Below are 20,699 nucleotides of genomic sequence, written 5' to 3' on the forward strand. Positions count from 1 at the left end.
AGACAATAGTAGCAAAATTTTCTTCTCTTTTAAGTTTCTCAATTTCCGTGTGGCTCAATGTGATGCTGTTCTTGACACTCAGACTAAGTCTTGTGTAAAGTGTTGATTATCTTTATTAAAGGCATGAGCTGTTTGGAGATGAGGGTCATCAAAGTAATTTTTTTTTTATGTGTTATCCTGTTTTTCTCAACTTCTGGGTTTATTTACCTGTTCCAGGTTTGGTTTGTATTATAAAATTCTGTTGATGTCAGCCTGTTGGATGTATTGGCAAGAAGTCCTTTCTAGATTACTACATCAATATTGTGCTTTCTGCTTAGTTGGTATCTCCCTTATTCCAGCATTATCTTAGGGTGATGGTGGAGTGTGTGTATATAGTTTGTTGTTTGGGATTATTTTGCTTGTTTGCTGTTTAAAGAAAAGCCAACAAAACATGTGGTACTACATTTGTGATTTCATTTGTCAGGAATTTAAAGATTTTGAAATAACAATCATCTGGACCTCCCGATTTGAGTGTTTTTCTTTTCTTTTTCTTCACACTTTAGTGTCTCTTTTTTCCACATTTGTTTGATGCTTCTGGCTGACAGATAGAGCTGCATCTGGGGCTGATGAAGGCTTCTCATCCTAAATCTGCACTGCACAGAAGTATTTTTTTTCAGAGACACATGTCTGTGAAACATTTTGCTATGTTTTGCTGTGAGATCTGAGATAAAAATATAATTTATTGTTAAAAGTTAACAATCACCTATACTACTGGTTAAATTGTGTGAGGAAAGATGTAAAAACACTCTGATGACAGTTGCATTATTTGAGTCTGCTGTGATTTCAGCCTTTTCTTGGCATCTCTCCTTGAATTGTCCTAGCTCTTGAAGGGTCATCTGGATTCACATCCATTTGGATAAGTTTTACTTTCAAATATCTTTTGTATTTAATCCTAGTACTAAAGTTAATTTACAGTACCATCCTAGTTACAACAAATGGGATCAAATTCTCTAAATTGTTGAATTTCTTTTTTCAATGATTGCAAAGGGATTTTTTAAATACTGAGTATTTTTCCTTGGTCTTTTTACAAGCCAAGGGTTGTTAAATGTGAGTGCTTTGGAGCCCTGTGAATAAGCTGGTGTAAGAGCAGTAAAACAAATGCAACATGTACACGCCTTCCCCCTGCTGTGACTGGCTTGGAGGTTTATGCTTGTCCTGCCAACCGCAGCAAGGCTTTTCTGGATCTGCCTGCTTCTTCCCTGCAGCTGCTGGTTTGAGTCTTTTCAGTATCTGTACTGATTTGATTCCCCTGTCCTCTCTTGGTGTTTATATACCTCTCTCCCCTGTATTGCTGGAATCATCAGTATCTTTCAGCAGTAGAACGGCTTGCTGATCCAACAAATCATTTTCCTAAATCCTGCAGATGGAACAGCAAAAGTTAATATTCCTGTCTGAGGCATAGCTCTTGCACAAGAGCCACAGCTGAGTCACATCAGGGCAAGCTACCATGCTGATTTGGTCTTTGGAAGCAGGCCACATGTAAGCTGCATGTGAGATGTGGGCAGTGTGTGATCAGCCCTTGGGCAGCCTCCGTGTGTGTTTCAGTGCAGTTGAAAGGCTGACAGTCTCACAAGAAGCTGCAGGTATTGTTCATCTCGCCTCGTTTCAGGCCTCAAGGCACACAGAGCTGCTTTCATGGCTGCTGCAGCGTTCCAGGGCAAAACTGAGCCAGCATCTGTAGATGTCATCAGACATCTGTGCTTGAACTCATGGTCTGTGTATTTCTCTCCAGTGGGTGAAAGGATAACCTAGACTGGCTTGTGTGCTGCATGGTTGATAGAATCAGATGAACACCTTCCTGAAAGCTTTAACTTTCGAGTATGTTCCTAACATGCTGAGAGTGACTTTGGCAGTCTTCATTTAGCTGTTCTTGCAAGTTTGAACGAAGACATTTGCATTGCTTCAATGTTACAATCCTGTGATTTCACTTACTGGTTTGCAGAGCCTGGAGAGTAAAATTTTGCTCTGATAATTAGAATTTCAGGGTACTGTGGTCAAAGTGGCAATAATTGATTTTCCAGAATAGTTCTAATACTTTATTTTTTCAAGCTAACTAAAGTTCTAGTATGTGACAAATTAATGGAGATGCATTCAATCAAAAGTGATGCAGAATGAATTTAATCATAAATGTGCATAGCTGTATTCTGTTTACATTTGCTAGAATTAATGTTTAAATTGACTGCTTAATTGTTTGGAAAGGAATGGATGATGCTACATTATTATTATTAAAGAATATTTTTCTGTCTCTTGCTTTTTGCACAGAGTACAGTAACAGATTTTTTGTTGTGAAAGCTGCTAAGTATGTAGGCTTTTTATATAAATGAGTGTTAGTGTTCAAAATAGTTTCAACTGTATAGCCAGACATCAGACAGTACTACTGTAGTCTGAAAAAGTAGTGAATTCCTGTTACAATTTGATCACATTTTTTGTCTTAGCATGTTAATGAGTGGTTTCCAGTTTGGACATTCAAAGCATTAAATTATTTGGACTTTAGCCTTTTAGATTTGTATCTATAGAGTTTATTTTAGGTTTTCAGTTTCATTAGCAGATTATTTTAGCAGATCAATTTCTGGCTATATCCAGGACTCCAGTGGAGGCTACCCCAGAGCAGAGCCCTCCCTTGACCAGCTGGTGATGCTGTGCCTGATGCACCCCAGGATGCAGCAACAAAAGGCCCTGTAACAGGCAGACTTGAGTTGTCAGTAGAAGAATGGTTTTGTGCTTTCAACTAGGCTTTAAAACATAGCCTAAGAATATTTGTAAGGAAACAGACCAATAAGGTAGAATTTGTGCTTTTCTGGGCTGTAGATTTAAAGTTCTCTTTTTTTCTGTTTATTGTTGTGTAGGGTTTTTCTCTTCTCCCATCTCCTCTTTTTAGTCTTTGTGGCAAATTGTGGCAAATTATACTTGTACATTTCTGGAAAGGGAGGAGGATTTTTAAGTAATGTAGTGTAGGAGAGATTGCTGTCAAACATTTATTTTAATTTATAAGATCTGAATTTAAAACTGTATTTCAAAACTCAGGAAGGAAAGAAAGCTGGAACACAGCACTTTCATGTTGGAAGCATGGATGTGCTTAATAATGGAGAAGCAACCCTAGAATCATTTGAATGACACCATAACAAAAAAATTCTGGTTAGAGTAAGGGATGTATTTATTAGCTGTGTGAGCTCAGTCTTCTTTTGTGTTTTACTATTATCATTTTAGAGGTGAATTTCACCCATCAAGATTTGGGTCAAATCTGGTATCTCTTCATTTTGTGCACTGTGCATACTGTGTCTGTAGTGGGTATACCAAATCCTGTTGGCATACAGTGTGGCTGTCCTTCACAGTTTTAACTCTTAATGATGCTCAAGTGACACGGAGGAACGGAACACAAAGACTGATTTCACTAAGGTCATTCTTAGAGTCTCTAGCACGTCTGCCTGTTCTGTCCTGACATCCTTGAAGTCATTTTCATATTTTAACAAACACTATTCTAAAATTAAAATCTGCAACTTTTTATTACTTCAAACTAAATTATTACTTTCAGTTTTGCCAAATCATTACATTGAGAAGTTTCAATTAACCGGGGTTGTATAATAATTAAAAATAAACGAATTTGGTGGCATTTCATAGGAATTAGTAGTTCTTAGCTGTGCTAGAAGAAACAAGGAAACCATGTGGTTAATTTATTACATTATGTTAATAAGGCTAAAGATGCAGCTCTAAATATGCAGAAAGATATCTGCAGTGTTAAGATTTATTTAACATGAGGGATTAAATTATCCAGTATCTGGTTTGTTTAAACTAGATAAAAAGATTGTGCATATGTAAAGTACTTTGTGAGGTCTGTGCCTCAGTAGAGGCAGAGTGTTAAGAGTGGCCTCTTAGGCTGCTCTAGTCCTGGCACAGCTCTAAGGCAGCTGCATTGTACTGTAGCCATGTGTTAGGCCAGATGGCTTACTGCCCCTCACACCATTCATACTGAGGTGAGTCCTCACTTGGAAGTGCAATGGAACTGCTTGAGGAAGGGATGCTGCCATCTCCAACCTCATCTGTGCACAGCAGTTTCTGTGCTGTACCTCAGGCCAAGATTGACAAAATAAGCAGAACTGCAACATGGTTAATTTAAACATGTTTTAATCTAAATTATTGAGTTCAGTAAACCTCTAAGTATCAGGTTAATGCTTCCCTTTTTCTGATATTTGTCCTAACAAAAAATTTCAAGTACTAATTTTGATTATTCAGCAGAAGATGTATTGATAGCACTGCATCCTTTTAAAAAGTTTTGTTTAGTAATAAGGAATAAAAGCAGAAAGAACTCAGGTTTTTTTTCCGATGTTTTTCAGATGGTGGTGAAAACCTTCATGGATATGGACCAGGACTCAGAAGATGAGAAGCAGCAGTATCTCCCATTAGCCTTGCACCTTGCATCTGAATTCTTCCTCAGGAATCCCAATAAAGATGTGCGCCTCCTTGTAGCATGTTGCTTGGCTGATATCTTTCGTATCTATGCTCCTGAAGCTCCATATACTTCCCATGACAAACTTAAGGTAAAAATACCTCATAAGATAAAGGCTTTTCTCCCACCTTATTCTTACTGAAGAAAATATAAACTGCCCCCTTTAAAAAAAACCAAACCAAACCCAAACAAACCAAACAATCTCCCCCCGCCAACAAAAAACCCCAAAAATTAACAGAAAAATGTTTTTATTCCCATGTATACTGATTTTTAGTTTTACTAAAGAGAAGTTGCTTTAATCCTGTAAGTCAGTGTAATACTTAAGGGCCAGAGATGTGTAAAGGAATGCTAGATGGCCAGTATCTGTGTTGGTGATAGCTTTCTGTCAATGCCTAAAAAAGACAATTTGATGTTCTCACATTATGAATTTGAAAATGTGGATAGATATCACTACTAAAGGATTGTATTTTCATCTTCTGCTGAATCAAGCTTGTAAACTTTGTTTTTTGACAGGACATATTCTTGTTTATTACAAGACAATTAAAAGGCTTGGAGGACACGAAGAGCCCTCAATTTAACAGATACTTTTACTTGTTAGAGGTAACACAATAGTTATAACTTTCAGTAGATGGTATTAGATCTGTAAACCTAAGAAGTGTAACCAGTTGTTCTCCTCATGTGCCAGTATGCCTGGCAAATTTCTTCTATTCTGTAAATCATAGCAGTCTCATTAAAGTTCAGTGAATCACGTATTTTAGTACTTAAAGTGCTGTTTGTGTTTAATAAGTTTGTTAATCTGTAGTTGAGGACCAATTATCTAAACAATTGGTATGTATTGAAATTTAGCCTTTATCTTACAATTCCTTGCATTGGGGGTTTTTTATCAAGAGAGAAAAATCTCAAATGCTGATTAAATGCCAATGTGCCTATATTGGTGATGGGAGGAGGAATGTAAGATTTTTGCTTTAAAAACATTGCAAAACCATACTCTTGACAAGAACAGAGTGGTGGGGTTCAATGTGCTTTTAGAAATAGTATCTCATTTGTAAACAAGATACTTGATGTTTAAAACATGATGTTTAAAATTGTATTGTTTCATAGCATGAAGAAAAAATAAGGTCTTATTATATGAACAAGTTCTGTCAATTGGCTTTCATACTTAAGAAATCAGATCATCCTGTATTTAGAGTTTTCTGGATATATCTTGCAAAACCCCTGTGTTAGGAGCTCTTTATATGCAAAGCAAATACCCAGTCTCTTTTCCCAAAGTCCTTACATCTATTGTATATTATTTTTCCTTAAACAGAAAAAACCCCATAGCTAACATGATTATGTTTATGTTACTTAATGTGAAGTGTACTAGCCTAAATATCCTCATTTTTGTTTTAGAATTTAGCTTGGGTCAAATCTTACAACATCTGCTTTGAGTTGGAAGATTGCAATGACATTTTTATTCAGCTTTTTAGGACTCTTTTTTCAGTTATCAAGTAAGTTGAATAATTTCCATTATATTAATTGTCAAAATATCATCAGGTTTGGGAGTAGACTGAATCATGGCATAGTCTACAGATAAGTAGGTCTGAACAGAAGTCTTTATTTCCCTAAATGAGGAGCTACCAGGAAAGCAAATGGGTGTGAACTGCTGTCATTATGGAGGGGTGTGTGTCTGAAAGTAGATGTTTTAAAATTTACTGTCCATGTTACAGCAGTATATTTCTTTCCTATTAGTTTATCTACATTTTTGTATTGGTTGTTATTGTCCTGTTTTTAATTTTGATTGTCTTAAAGCAGAGCTAGATTGTTCTAGATTTTTGAACCTTTCTATAAGAGAAGAAAGGCACATAAAATAGTTTTGAGATGTGGAGAGTGTAAGGGAGAGCAAACTAGACAACATTTGATGCTGTTTCTTGATCGTACTGTTAGTATTTGTCCGAGTCTGAGAATTTAATATTGAAAATATTCTTTATGATCTTAGTAATAGCCACAACCAGAAGGTACAAATGCATATGCTGGATTTGATGAGTTCTATCATCATGGAAGGCGATGGAGTAACTCAGGAGCTGCTGGACTCAATTTTGATTAACCTCATTCCTGCACACAAGGTCTGCCAAGTAAAATGTTATCATAGAATTATTGTTATTATAACAGTATACTTACTACCTTCTGCATATTGTTTATCTCTTTATACACTTTAGCTATTGTGACTGTTTTATTTTCTCACTTTCATTTGGGGATTACCTGGTGCTGTTGATTAGCTGTGTCTAGATTATTTGTTACAGAGAGATGGTGCCGCCTCACTGACACATAAATAAAGTGTTTTCAAGCAAATATAATAGGAAAACATTGTATCTTGAGGATTGTAGGTAGTTGGTTGTTTCACTTTTTGGATATGTTGGGGTCTTTTTAATAGAGAAGATATTAAATATTTTTGAATTTAAAAGAAGGAGGGCGGGGGAAAGATATTCCCAAGATTTCTGTGGTGTCTTTCTGTTCTCCCCAGCTTGCCAGTCAGACTTCACTGCACCTTCCTAGTTGCGCTTTCCACCCCTTCCATTGTCTTTCTTCATTTAATTCATTTATAAGGAACAAAGTGACACAGAACACTGCCCTTCCTAGAGGAATTGTATGTTCCTTGAAGAGGGGATCACTGGGACTGCACTTGAGCTTTTCAAGTTCCTTCACTGTAATGCCTTAATAAAGTTAAAAAGTAAATAAACACAACTCCTTTAGCTGTAAAATAAAGGAAAATGAGGTGCAAGCTGATGATGGTGATGCCTTACACTGGCCAAGAAAATTCCCTTGCTAAAACACTTGTACTTACCAAAAATAGTATAGAGTACTGTAAGTTTCAGTTATTAGTAAGAGGAGATGAACTGCCAAGTATAGGATTACCAAGTATATGTTTCTGTTTGCTCATTTGTTAATTTAAAATGATTACAAAAATTAAGGCATGTCCATCCATGACTAGATAATTAAATCAGTATTAGTATGGCCATTGTCATTTACCTGTGAAATCTCATCAAGCTTATAAAAGTATCTATTGCCTGAGATGAGTTTGCATTCCTTCTGTCATAATCATCAGACAGGAATGGCATTCTATCAAATAATTTTTATTGACAGCAATGAGATAGTGTCTTACTGAAACTGCTAATACAGAGAGCCTCTTGTAACAAGAGTCCTTGTGAAAATACGCTGTTCTTTGTAAGTTGCTTCTAATAAATTAGAGGCAAGTAGGTATAAGGAGTGGAAGTAGAGGGTGGTGATCTGAGGTGATGCTGTTGACAATGATGGGCATTGCTCTGAGGGTACAAAGGCCCAGTAAAACCTTGTGCAACTTAACATTGTGTTGTGACTACTTGATTTAGGCAAAGTAAAAGTGAATATGATCCTTTAACGTTAACGTTGTTATAGTTTTGCCTAATGAAGAAAATTCTCAAGCGAGGCTCTGATAAAGAGGGAGACAAACTTGGTTTAAATATTGGGTTGTAATTTGGTGTCACTTAGAGGATTGGTGCCATTCTTACCGGCTCTTGGTCACTTTAGTGTCACTTAGAGGATTGGTGCCATTCTTACCAGCTCTTGGTCATGACTGAGCAAAAAATGTCCTGTAGGCCGTGCTCAGTATTGTAATTTGGTCAGTGTGTCTTTCTTTGTTACTTTCTTTGTTCCCTGTAACAGCAGCACTTAACTGACTGCTTTACCATGGTAGTTCAAAAAAAGAAAAAAACAACCAGAAAGTTCTTCTGTCTGATCTGCCTATGGGAGTTTGACTAATGTAACTATGTTCTCCTTTCATGAACAGATCTGCAAGAAAATTCTGTGATTATGTTGCTTGCCTTTAGATATGTAAATCAGAAGCACTGTAGCCTTAAGAGCACAGTTGATTTTCTTGTAGAATGCATGCAATAGCAATACTTCTAGGTCTGTGAGGAGCAGTCAAATTACCAGTCATTCTCTGCTATGACATAAGAAAAATATCAGTCTGGCAAGACTAGATGGAAGTTTGTCCTTGTAAAGAAGCTGAAATAATGTGGTTTGGATAATGAAGTCTGAGGTGGTGTTTTTTTAATTAGACATGATATACAGTCTACCTCTGAATCTAGATTATATTAATTTGTACATCCATTCTTAGTAAAGTGATGGTGTAAAGTGATTGTTCTCTGTGTGTGCTAATGTGACTCATCTAGTAAATTCAGGTTTTCAGTAGCAGTAGCATGTCACATTTTGCTCACATTTTGACCTGTGGCCTCAAACTGTAGTTCTTTATATTAACTTTAAAAGTAGTGCTATTCAGTGAATATTTTTCTTCCCAGTTTTACATAAGTTATTCCTTAAAAACATTTTCATGTGTTAAAAATCTATATTTTCTTCTGCATGTTCTACAGCATGGGTTATCCAGACAGGGTTTCTTTTCTCCTAATAGCTGAAGAAGTTGATTTGTTTTATTAAGTTACATATTTGTTTTCTAGGCTGTTTTGGTGTTTGATTCTTCGGTATTGTGGTGTTCTGTGTTTGCGTGTGTATTTGTGTTGTTGGTTTGGTTGTGTGGAAGAATCCATATGGAAGTTCCATAGAAATTGTATTTTAAAGTTTGAGATTCACAGTCCTTTAGTTTAATACCTGCATACCAGTCAACAAGGTTTTAATCATGGCTGGGTTTGAGAAGAAAGTATTGGGATATTTTTTGAGAAGATTCATACAAATATGTCTGTCTTCTATAACAAGACATCAGTTTAGTGCTTTGGTGACTGAAGAAATATTTGTTTGAGCCTTTGGCCACCTTGTTTCTCTTTACTATCTGTTGATGAACTGTCTTTGTCATCTCATTAATTAAAAGAACGTGAGGGAGTTGTTCTCAGTGTAGATTTGCCAAATACCATATTTCCAAGAATCAGTCATCCCTAGGCTTTACCTGCCTTTTGTCTGCAGTGATTTGTAGTTTTCAGGGCAATCAGCTCATCCATATCATTTTTCCCATCCAAGCTGCATTAAACTTAGATGATATGAGATACTGTGTATGGGATTTGTACAGACTTGGACAGAAAAATTTTTCAGATATGCAGTTACATTCTTTTTCTTGCTCAAGAGCAATATATCAGTGTTCAGATTTGTCATGTTACAATCAAATGCTTACTTGGAAAGTTAACTGCTAACTCTGCCCCGTGTAGGTGCTTTGTGTAGTCTCATTGTGGGCTGTCTCAGAGCATATGATACAGTTTGTGGAGAAGTCAGTGCACAGTTTTACTCTCTAGACAAGGCTGAACTTGCTACAGAGTGTATCTTTAATGAGTATGTGAGGGGCAGACAAAACCACATTTAAATATTAATTTAAATTCATTCATTTTTCAGTGCCAGATTTGGTGCATGTTAATTTTCAGAGTATTCAGGAATGATAATGTTTATTCAAAATCTGTTTTTGTGAGTGAAAACTCTGTAAAATTTTATTATATTTTCTTTATTTCAGAACCTTAACAAACAAGCGTTTGATCTTGCAAAAGTCCTGTTGAAAAGGACCGTCCAGACCATTGAACCATGTATTGCCAATGTATGTAAATTAATCCATGTTACCTGCAAGTAATAAGTGTTCTTGTTACTGTCTTCATTTATTGGAGATTTTATGGGCATTTTTTTCTTTTAAATATTGTTTATAGAAGCTACTACAGTTTTCCAAATAGGATATTGTTGGCTTGGTTGTAAAGTGTGTGGAGTATTTCAAATAAGCAAAGAGGAAATTAATTTTTATCCATCTCATTGTAATGTTAAGCCTAAATCTAGGCTGTGAAAATAGCTGGCCACTAAAAATTCTGTTACAACAAAAGGAATTATTAATAGTTCATATGTGCAGCAACCAGGCAGCCTTATTTCATACCAAGCTTTAGGATGAAGCATTTCAACCTACCGGCTCTTTGCTAGATTTTCTTTCCCCTCCTACACGTGCTCTGACTTGTAGTCATAAAGAGTAAAAGAAGTATGCTTTTTACAAGGCTTCCTTCAAATTACAATTCCTTCTTGTTGAATGTAAGTGTTGTATGTTCTGCACATTAATACAGCTACTGCAGTCTTTGACAAATGTGTTCTGATCCATTCTGTTGCCTTTCCTTGGTGCTGAAGCCAATAGAATTAATAAAATTCAGAGTAATTTAAAAAGGAATTAGGCAGATTCATAAAAGATTAATCAATAAGTACTTAAAAGCTCAAGGAATCTGACTAACAGTTACCACATTCCCCTGTTTTTTTTAAGCTTTATAATTAGTCATATGTGAAAACAGGATAGTACATAAAGTAACCTTTGAGTTGAGTCAATATTATTCTCCTTACTTTCTTTTTCAAGTGTGTAATAGCTTTTTTTGCTATTGCATTTGCACTGCTTAGATAATATTAACCCACAATATCTAATAGGAAGTATTAAATTTCAATATACTTTATATAAATCCAAAAATAAATAATTCATAATTTAGGCTACTTTGGTTTGTTTCTGTTAGATCACTAATGACCTTGATACATTAGCCATCAAATATTGCAAGACATAATATAAAGACATCTGACATTCTTTAAAATGGATTTGAAGCAGAGAACCTTTATTTTCAGTATTTGATGATCTTCAGTTGGATTGGGTTTCAATTATAAGAAATTTTTTTAAAAGCACTGGGTTTTTTTTGTTCAGTGTTCTACTGAGTGAATATGCATTTTAAGTTAACAATTCTTCTATTACTTGTTAATTTTGCTTGGGAGATAGTTACTGAGATTTGAAATTATCAAATTGTCATCTATTAAACTCTCTTGATAGAGTTAATAAAACTGAACTGGGAAGGATGTTTTTAATTTGCTTGAGCCAAAATTGTAAGGGTAAAATGCTTTGATGTAGTGAAGAAATTGTGCTTTGAATGCCTTCCATAAGTATAAAACCATTAATGATACTACATTAAAAGAATTTTTTAAAATAATGTTTGCATTAATGAAGGAAAATATACTACATAATATTGTTTGTATTTTAGTTTTTTAACCAGGTTCTGGTACTGGGAAAGTCTTCAGTAAGTGACTTATCAGAACATGTGTTTGACTTGATACAAGAGCTTTTTGCCATAGATCCTCACTTACTGCTGTCTGTCATGCCACAGCTGGAATTCAAGCTGAAGGTGGGTTACAATGTAGCTTTGAACAGTCAGTAAAATTTTTGTAAAATGTTTTGTTAAAAATTTTTGTTTTATTAAGAACTGTAGATGTAATAAGTGTTCTACTAGGGGAATAAAAATTCTGTATTGCTTTATTTTGAAGGTAAATAATAAAGAAAGGATATTGGAAATTAGTATGCAATTAGGTGCTTATTGTGCTTGCAAACATGTATTATGCACACAATATATATATAATCATTATAATGATAAATTAATGCAGTCTAATGCAAAAGCTTTATGTACTTAATCTTTGGATTGCACCCAAAATTTATAAAGTAATTAGGCTGTGGTTGGCTTATCCTATGAAATGCAAATGTGTTAGCTTCAGTATCGATTTGCAGAATTTTCTTTTATAAAATAATGCTTTAATAATAGGGGAAGTATTTCCTAATATTTTATCAGATTTGTTATTGTCAGCTAATAAGTTAGCTGACTGATTTGAATCCTTGGAAACAGTTAATTTATCCTGATTTGGAAGTCTGTGGGGGTTTTAATTGAAAAGCCATTTGTCTTTCTTGAGATTGTAAGTGGACAACAGAAATAATTTTGCATGTGTGGATGTACATGAAGGCTATGGTTGCAACAAACAAAAGTAACCAAGAAATAGGTATTTGGTGAAATTACATGTGGCTTTCATTAGTGCATATGTGTTTATAACATCTTAATTGGTGTCTTTTCCACACACATAAAATAGTCTTAAAAATGCTTTAAAACAAATAATTAATTGTTTATTTTGTCAGATGTGTATTAGAGTACTGTGTATGGGTTTTTGTTGGTGAAATGAAGGTTCTTTAAAAGCCCAGCCATCTATTCAGTGTCTGTAAGGCATTAGCTTAATATGTATATTTGTATATTTTGTCTCGTATGAATCCTATAAGGTAATTAAAGAGAGCGAGGATTATCAGAAATACTTTCAAATTCAATACTTTCAATAGTTTTTAATCCAACTGTTAAAAAAAACAGAAATAAAATTATTACTAAGATATTACAGGTAATGATTTACTGTTCCTTTTTCATATTTTGATTTTTAGAGCAATGACGGAGAAGAACGTTTGGCTGTTGTTCGACTTCTGGCTAAACTCTTTGGCTCCAAAGATTCTGATCTGGCCACACAAAATCGACCTCTTTGGCAGTGCTTTCTTGGGCGGTAAGAGGAATGGGATAGAGTTCTGAATTTCTGTTCTTTTTTGATGTTCTTTTTTCTGTTTTTTTACAGTATTGCATTTTTCATTTTCTTTCTAGAAGATGTAACTATTTATATTTGAACGAGTTCCTTATTAAATCATCAAAGCAGAAAACTGCATACAGTTATATTTTAGAAGGAAGAGGCCTGAAAGACCGCTGCTATATTGCTATCAGCTATGGCCATATAAGTTAGACAGACAGCACATTGTATGCATAGCAGAATTTACACAATAGCTATGCCAGCATTGTCTGAAATTTCATACTGTTCAGCTGCATCTGCAGCACTGTTTTGCTTGGCATTTACCTTTCTGAGTGAAGAGATACTTTATTTTACATAAATGTAGGAGTTCATAATCTTTTAAAAAGAGAACATTTTCAAATGGTTCCTGGTGATGCCCGTTTACATTTCTGTAATTTTCTGTGTGCGTGTGTGTACATGCACACACACAATTGACATTGTATGGAGACCTGTGTTCAGAAGTCAGTGGGCAAAATCTATTGGGTCAACAATTTATCTACATACACCATATTCATTCTTTAATTTTAGTCCTGACTGAATTTCACAAGAAATAACAAATATTTGTATGAGGTACATTATTGAGAGAAATTCAAAACATTTATATTCTCTAATTTTGCCATATAAAAGTATTCTAATAGTTAACAGAACGTATTATCAACACATGTTACTACATAGAGAATAATACTGATTTGCAAAGCTAATTAAAAATTAACATTCATTATCTTCTATCCCTCTAGGTTCAATGATATCCATGTCCCTGTGAGATTAGAGAGTGTGAAATTCGCCAGTCATTGCTTAATGAACCATCCAGACTTAGCAAAAGACCTCACTGGTGAGATGCTCATACAGGGGTTTAGAATAATCTACAAAATGAGCAAGGGACTATGTAACTATTTTTGTACGTAGCAGTCTGGTTCTGAAATGCACCAAGTCCAATGCTTGATAAGGGGGGATGGAAGAGGTATTTGCTGAGTAACTGATTTCTGTTGAAGATGAGTGCTAGTAATTAGATAGAGGAGGAGTGTGTGGCTTTGTGTGGGCTTTGTAAGAGTGAGTAGTGAAGAAGCTATCCATTGCAGAATGAATTTTAAAGTAATTTCAAGTTCTAAAGAAACTTTGGGTAAGGCAAAGCAAATATTGGTTTGACACCCTGGCTTATTTTCAAAACTAGTTCCCCACTACTCTTTCCACTGACCTCAAAAAAAGCCTTTTTGCTGATGTAAACTATGAAGTTTTCTTCTTTCTCTACAGTATCCCATTAAGATTTTCAGGCTTAACTGAAAATAGTGTTGTTTTTTGATGCAAGCTATTCTACAACAATTGTCAGTATTTCTGATTTATTATTCATATTTTTCACTCTTAGGGAATGAGAGTTTCTTTTTGTTTCTTCTTATTCCCTCACCCCCCCTTTACTTACAGTGCATTCTAGTCAACTTTATTTCACTTTATTGCTTCTTGCAAATGATGTTATCATAAAAGCTATCTCTCCTATTTTCTTCTGATATTTACAGTTACCTAATTGTTTGATAAAACTTTAACATAGAAGACATTGGAACAGATGTTTCCTGTCAGTGGCTCTATATTTAATAGATAACATAGTTGTGATATATGAGACATTTAATTGATTAAACATTAGTAATAAATCAGAATACATCACACCTACATAAAAAAGCCAAGCTTCTCATTGTTTCTGCTCATGACAGAATATTTGAAGGTTAGATCACACGACCCAGAAGAAGCCATTCGACATGATGTTATTGTTACAATTATCACTGCGGGCAAGAGAGATCTCTCTTTGGTCAATGACCAGCTGCTTGGCTTTGTGAGGGAAAGAACGCTGGACAAACGGGTAAGTGTGTTAAGAGTGTGTTTTCAGCAATGACCTGCTCTAATATACTTCACTAAAAGTAAAATAAAAACCTGAAGCCACGGAATCAGAGAATCTTCAGAGTTGACTATTAACAGGAGTACTCACAGAAAAAAAATTATTTTCTTACAAGAACATCTTAATAAAAATTCCATATTATGGTGGCATCAATCAAGTCTTGTCAAGCAAATAGGGTCATTGACATGTGATAAACACAGTTACATTGAAAGAACATAAGAATGGTCACACATGTTTAAGCCAAAGGTCACTATAACCCATTATAATTCTCACAGTCATCAGCTTTGGATTTGTGATTTAAGGCTTAAATCCTTAAATCACAAATCCAACAATTGTGATTTAAGGATTTCTTAAGTCTGCTGGCCCATGCTCATAATAACTTTCAACAGAACTTTATTCCATGTATTTATCAAGTTCTTTCTTGAATTTATTTGTACTTTATAAGCCTCCATGGCATATGCATCAGTAAATTAAAGTTTAATGCCTGTTTGGGAAAAATAACTTCACTTGTTTGCTTTTAACTTGACTGATCATTTGATTTGGTATCTCATAGATCTTGGATTACATAAAATAATGAATATTCTTTGACTCATTTATATTTAATAAATATGAATGCCATATCTTCTCTAAGTCTTTCTTTTCTATTCTAAAGAATCACCTGATTAACTTCCACACAAATTGATTGTTACATACTGCTGATCATTCTTGTCTGGATGTTCTCTGTCGTGTTGGAACTAAGATGACCAGACTTAGGAGCAACATGCTACTCACCAGAACATCTGATTTTGAATGGCATTCAGAGTTTGCACCGTGTTACATACTTGATGATAATTTTTTTTCTTACTCTGAAACGTTCTGTCTGTCTCTTCTGCTATTTCTGAGCACTGAGCTGACAGATATGGAAAACATTCATGTTAACGTCAGTGTTTTTCTTTAATAACTTCCGGTGGTATACTGCCAGATACTGTACATGCAGAGTTAATGCTGGTGGGAATACCTATCCTTAATCTGAATTTCTTCCATTTCATACTGTAACAATTCAGTAGCATGACATTTTTCTGCAATTCTTAATTATGTTACATCTGACTACCTCAGTAAATTTTACACACACTGTTCAGTTCATTTTGTAATAAGTTTTCATATGTTAAATGTCTGAGATTCCTTTCTGACTTCATCTACAGGTTTATTTTGTTCCTTTCATTGTGAAAATCAGTCATTTATTTCCAGCTATTTCCCCCTATGTTTTAGTTGATAATTAATTCACAACAGAATTTTTATTTTAAGGCCCTCTGGTACGAGGCTTTGTTGGAAATCTTTTGGGATCCTAATGCATTTTACTGATAGACTTCTGGATCTGCTAAAAGTTATTTTTTCTTAGATAAAACTTCCCATTATGTAAAGTTCATAGACACATTTCTGTAACTTATTTTTCAGTAGTGTCAGCTCCTTCTTGTCGTTACTGTTCTATTTCAACCTGTTTGCCCATTCCAAATCAGATGTTCTTTTGAGAGGCACATTGTTCCTCTTCACACCCTTTGGTTTCTTTCACATTTGCTGTCTTCAATCTGCTTATGGACAGATTGCAAAAATAGAATAATTAGTATTTGGTATATAATGTCTAAATTCTTGTAAAAGTCATAGATCGGTTACCACCTTTTGTAATTAAGATTACAAAATCTTAATTATTTTCTTCCTGCTTGCTTTATTATTTTTTTTAAAATGTCTCTTAATGATACTTTAAGAAACCTCTTCAGAGCTCTCCTGGAATAAATCTGTTTGTCTCTCAGCCGTACATAAAGGGTCTGGAAGGCTTCCTGCTTCTGCAGTCTTTGTTGAAGGTGTTTAGTTAGTATGCTTTTAATAACTTCATTTTGAAACTATTGCCCATGCTTCATCAAGGATTTACTTTCAATTTGCCACAGTTTATACTGTTTCCTGTTTACATTTTTTCAGATGTGGCTCCATGCTCTTTGGAGAGTGATGCCTAATAGCAGACTTCTCTTTGCAATGTAGCTATGTTGATTTTTTTTCCTTATTATTGTCGTTTTTTGATAGGCTATAGAAAGGATACCCACTATGTCATTCTAGCTGTTTTTTCTAATTTTACTTTTTTTTGTTCTTTAAAGTGAGAATGTTACTATGATTGATTTTGAAAAGAATGTCATCTTTACACGGAGAAATAATGATTTTGAGTATGTTCACTGTTGTAAAGCAGCTCTTCAATTAGCTGTACTTGCAGCTTGACATTGCATGTTTCTCAGAAGTGATCAAGATCACCTTCCTTCTTTTTCAGCCTCTAAACATGTCCAAAAGTTCATTTATGAGATCTAAAAACTTTTAGTAGAGTCACCACTTTGTACTGGGACCTAGTGAGAAGGGGATGATTGTTACTGTGTCTTCACCAGTGTCTCTGTTACCTTTAGCATGCTGCTGTCAGTAAGAGGCAGTCAGCTATTACTGCACAGCTGTAATACTGATTTCTACAGAGCTAGGTCTTTTTTTGTGTGGTTTTAAATCAGTGTGGTGGCATGTAATGTTCCTCATACGTTAGACTAAGTCATTTCACACCAGTTGTTGGTTTGATATATTGCATTTCAAGGTTAGGTGCTTTTTCAGGTGATCAGTGAAAAATAACTTCGTCTGTACATGATGTTTCTCTTACAAAAATCTCTGGAGAGAGCTTTAATAAAAGTATATCCTGAGGGGAAAATAAAATTGAGTGCTGACTAGAAATTACTACAACAAATACTTAGCATTTGAAGTAGACCTTAGCAATATAGGATGTGTTAGTAAATATAGTTACTACTGTAGAATGAAGATCAAGGACTTGTAAACTTTCATCTGTTTTTTAAAAATTATTTTTAGGATTTCTCTCCAGTTTGGGAGAGGAGCGTTGCTAATGTCCATGTAACTATCTTTATATTTCCTGTGTAAGATTTTCTCAATTCCAGGCTGAGTGCACTATACCTATTTTAATCACTCCTTTTCTTTAAAGAGCTCTGTATTTTGCTGGCTGCATTTACCCCTTGTAGCTGGGTTTCTGTTGAATACATCTACTGCAAACTCCTAAATGATGGTTCATCAGTTTGACTTCATCTTTTTAGGTCTGCAGTCATCTGTCAAATGAGTATTGCTATTACTATGAAAAGAATGCTTGTCCAACAGGCTGAAGTAAAGTGCCAACCTGTCATTTCAGTTCTGCCTCTTATATTTATAAAGCAGGGAAAAAATTTAAATCATGCTAACTGGTACACCATTTAAGTGATCTGTTTTTTTTTTCTCCTGACCATATTCTAATTGACACAGTATTGGTAAAGATAGTGTAAACACTTCCTAGAGTGAAAGTTTATGGCTAAAAGACACTACTTAATTTTTAAAGGAATGTCCTTAGCTGATTTGATCTGTATAGACATTTGCATGATGATTGTAACTATTTAAAAAACAACAACAATTTTAAAAACAAAGAAACAAACCCCACTTCCACCAGTAGTTTTCAAATCCATTTTTATTGCTCCACATGGAAAAGTAACTCTGGTAACATGCTCCCCAAAAACTGAAATCTAGTCTTTGGTAATAATTGTTCTTAGGAAAGCTCCTTTGAAACACTGTTTCAAAGGTCTTTCCAGCATCTTCATTTTTCAGAATAATTAGGAGACATTTTAAAAACAAATAACAAAAATACTCTTGTCCATAATACTGGAATAATCTTAAGAACCTGAGAAGTTAAGAGAGTTTTGACAGCTGACTTTGTTGGCATTTCTCCCAACAGTCCTTATAGAGAAGAGACTCAGGCCCTTCATAAGAACTGACTTGCACATCATCAGCTTGAAGTCAAAAGCTATAGAGTGAGGAGCCATAGAATCATACACACATTTTTGGTTCTTCTTTATGCATTTTTCTGCATGTGCATTAGTTTTAACTGTACTGAAAACCGTTGTGGCTTTTTTCCAGATAAAGGAGAACTATTGTAAGATGTTTATTAAAGTTATTCTAATGGGTAAGGGATTGTTTTGAATTTTCAATAGCAATTTTTTTTCAAAATTCAGCCCAACAGTCATCAGTGGAGGAATTTAATTATGTTGGTCAGCCAAGGAAGCTAAGGTTATCAAAATTCTTCTCTTAATTGAATCAGGGTAGTAATTCTGTTAGCTATGTTTATGTATGCTGTCTTTGAAACTGATTATTACATTCCTCTTTATGTTTATTTGCTGTTTCAGCTTTAATTCTCAAAAGTGTTTTACTCTTTTTTCTCCCTACATATATCTCCTATTCAATGACTTGCTTCAGTGGTGTTCCAGACATTCTCTAAGTGGTTTGGTCCATTGTCTCCTATTGTTACTGCAACTGGCTTTCTACACGCTCTGAGATCTACTCTTACAGCTATTTCACTAATCAGAATTCTATTTGCAATCCAAACCTCCTTTGTTTTGTAACTCCTTTTTGCTCCCACATTTTAGCCTTAAATTTTCTGGAATCATTTATAGAAATAATTTTTTCTTTTCTTCTGACGAGTTTTTCCATCCATCATTTCTGTCTCATATAGGAGATCTGATGAAGCTATCACCTGCATAGGAAGGGTATATCTGAATGCAGAAAAATATTACTACTTTTCTGAAAATGTTTCCCTTTCAGGCCTTTATTTTCTAAAATGTGCTTTAGATTGTAACAGGAGTGAACAAATTCCTGCAGAAAAGTTAAATAATGACATCTATTTACAGCTAAAGTTTTTCTCTTTCCTGAAAACTAATTACTGTATTATGTTCTAGTAAAGTTATTACTATCTTGACTCATCTGTCACTTAAGAATACAACAAGTAACTAAACACAAGTTTATTCTTTCCATCTTATTGCTATAACCTACTCCAACAGCTAATGGTGTCTTGTGGTGACATGAGCCATATTATCTTGAAGATTTGCCTTGTCTTTGCCCTTCAAGAAAAGGAAATCATTCAGTAAAACTATTAAGGAGTTAAATGTGCAGTACCTCAGTGGTATTGAGTCAAGCCTTCAGTTTAACAAGATTGAGGAGGTTACAATATGAATAATAGTATCTACATTTGTGCTTCATAGGCTGAAATGATTTGAGCATTGTTAGTCCTTGGGAGTTCAAGACTAAAAGTGATACCTAGTGCGTTCTGAAAGAAATTATCTCTTTCAGTTCAAATTTAATGCATTTCTTCTAAATGATGTGGGAAAACAAGTGTCTTCTGAGGTTTACTGTGTAAATCATTCAGCATGAGACACTATGCTGCCTAAATTAATCCTGAAGTCAGTTTTGGTATGATTCCTCACAGAATCAGCACAGGATGGCTTATGGGTCTTGTCTGTGAAATTGTTTAATAATGAGATATTTGTTATTTATTTTAGAGGATAAAGTATGGCCACCAAAAGCAAGATGGAGAACCCATGAACTCCTCCTGTAGCTGTTGTACTCTGGGGTTTTTTCCTCAATCCCTCCAGTCTTAGAGCAATTGCTTCAAGGCTTCAGCAAAATGGGCCTCTCCCACTGTCCTGGAAGGTGGCCTAAGAGCTCAAGCCAGGCAGATTTGGCTTGGCCTAGGCTCCAGATCTCCCATGTCCAGGCAAGGGTGCTATGAGATGGTGCAAGGCAGTGGGAAGAAAGAAGTCTGCCACTTACCTGGTGCCTGTCTCTGAATAGATAAGCCTTCCAAATCCTGACTCAGTAAGACACTTACTCAGGCATACATGTTAAGCTGTACTTCTTTCTGCTGTCTAGCTCCCAGATCTTTTACACTCGACACAGAGAAGTACTGAAGTCCTGGGTACTGACAGTATTTAATCTGCACAGTACTGGGAAAAAAACTCTTATGTAGGCTTTGCAAATTTTCATCTAGAGGCTTCAAACAGCATTTTTCAGCTTTTGAAGTGTCTAAATACAAGAGATCAGAAAGTGGCTATTTTGTCTTTCTTGCTTCTACATCTTTACTGTATTTCT

The 20,699-nt window shown here is 34.9% G+C and overlaps 1 protein-coding gene across 3 annotated transcripts in view; it reads left to right on the forward strand.

The window, feature by feature from the left end:
• The window catches only part of PDS5A (PDS5 cohesin associated factor A), a 77,843-nt gene that overhangs the window by 25,971 nt on the left and 31,173 nt on the right, over positions 1 to 20,699 (forward strand). For all 3 annotated transcript variants that reach the window (XM_066548489.1, XM_066548490.1, XM_066548488.1), the window contains exons 3-11: positions 4,371 to 4,574; positions 4,997 to 5,083; positions 5,873 to 5,970; positions 6,459 to 6,585; positions 9,948 to 10,028; positions 11,479 to 11,619; positions 12,687 to 12,802; positions 13,597 to 13,691; positions 14,563 to 14,708. In XM_066548489.1, coding sequence (XP_066404586.1) covers positions 4,371 to 4,574; positions 4,997 to 5,083; positions 5,873 to 5,970; positions 6,459 to 6,585; positions 9,948 to 10,028; positions 11,479 to 11,619; positions 12,687 to 12,802; positions 13,597 to 13,691; positions 14,563 to 14,708 — 1,095 coding nt within the window. The remainder of the gene's footprint in view (positions 1 to 4,370; positions 4,575 to 4,996; positions 5,084 to 5,872; positions 5,971 to 6,458; positions 6,586 to 9,947; positions 10,029 to 11,478; positions 11,620 to 12,686; positions 12,803 to 13,596; positions 13,692 to 14,562; positions 14,709 to 20,699) is intronic.

The sequence above is a fragment of the Molothrus aeneus genome, chromosome 4 (assembly GCF_037042795.1).
Source record: "Molothrus aeneus isolate 106 chromosome 4, BPBGC_Maene_1.0, whole genome shotgun sequence".
NCBI lineage: Eukaryota > Metazoa > Chordata > Aves > Passeriformes > Icteridae > Molothrus > Molothrus aeneus.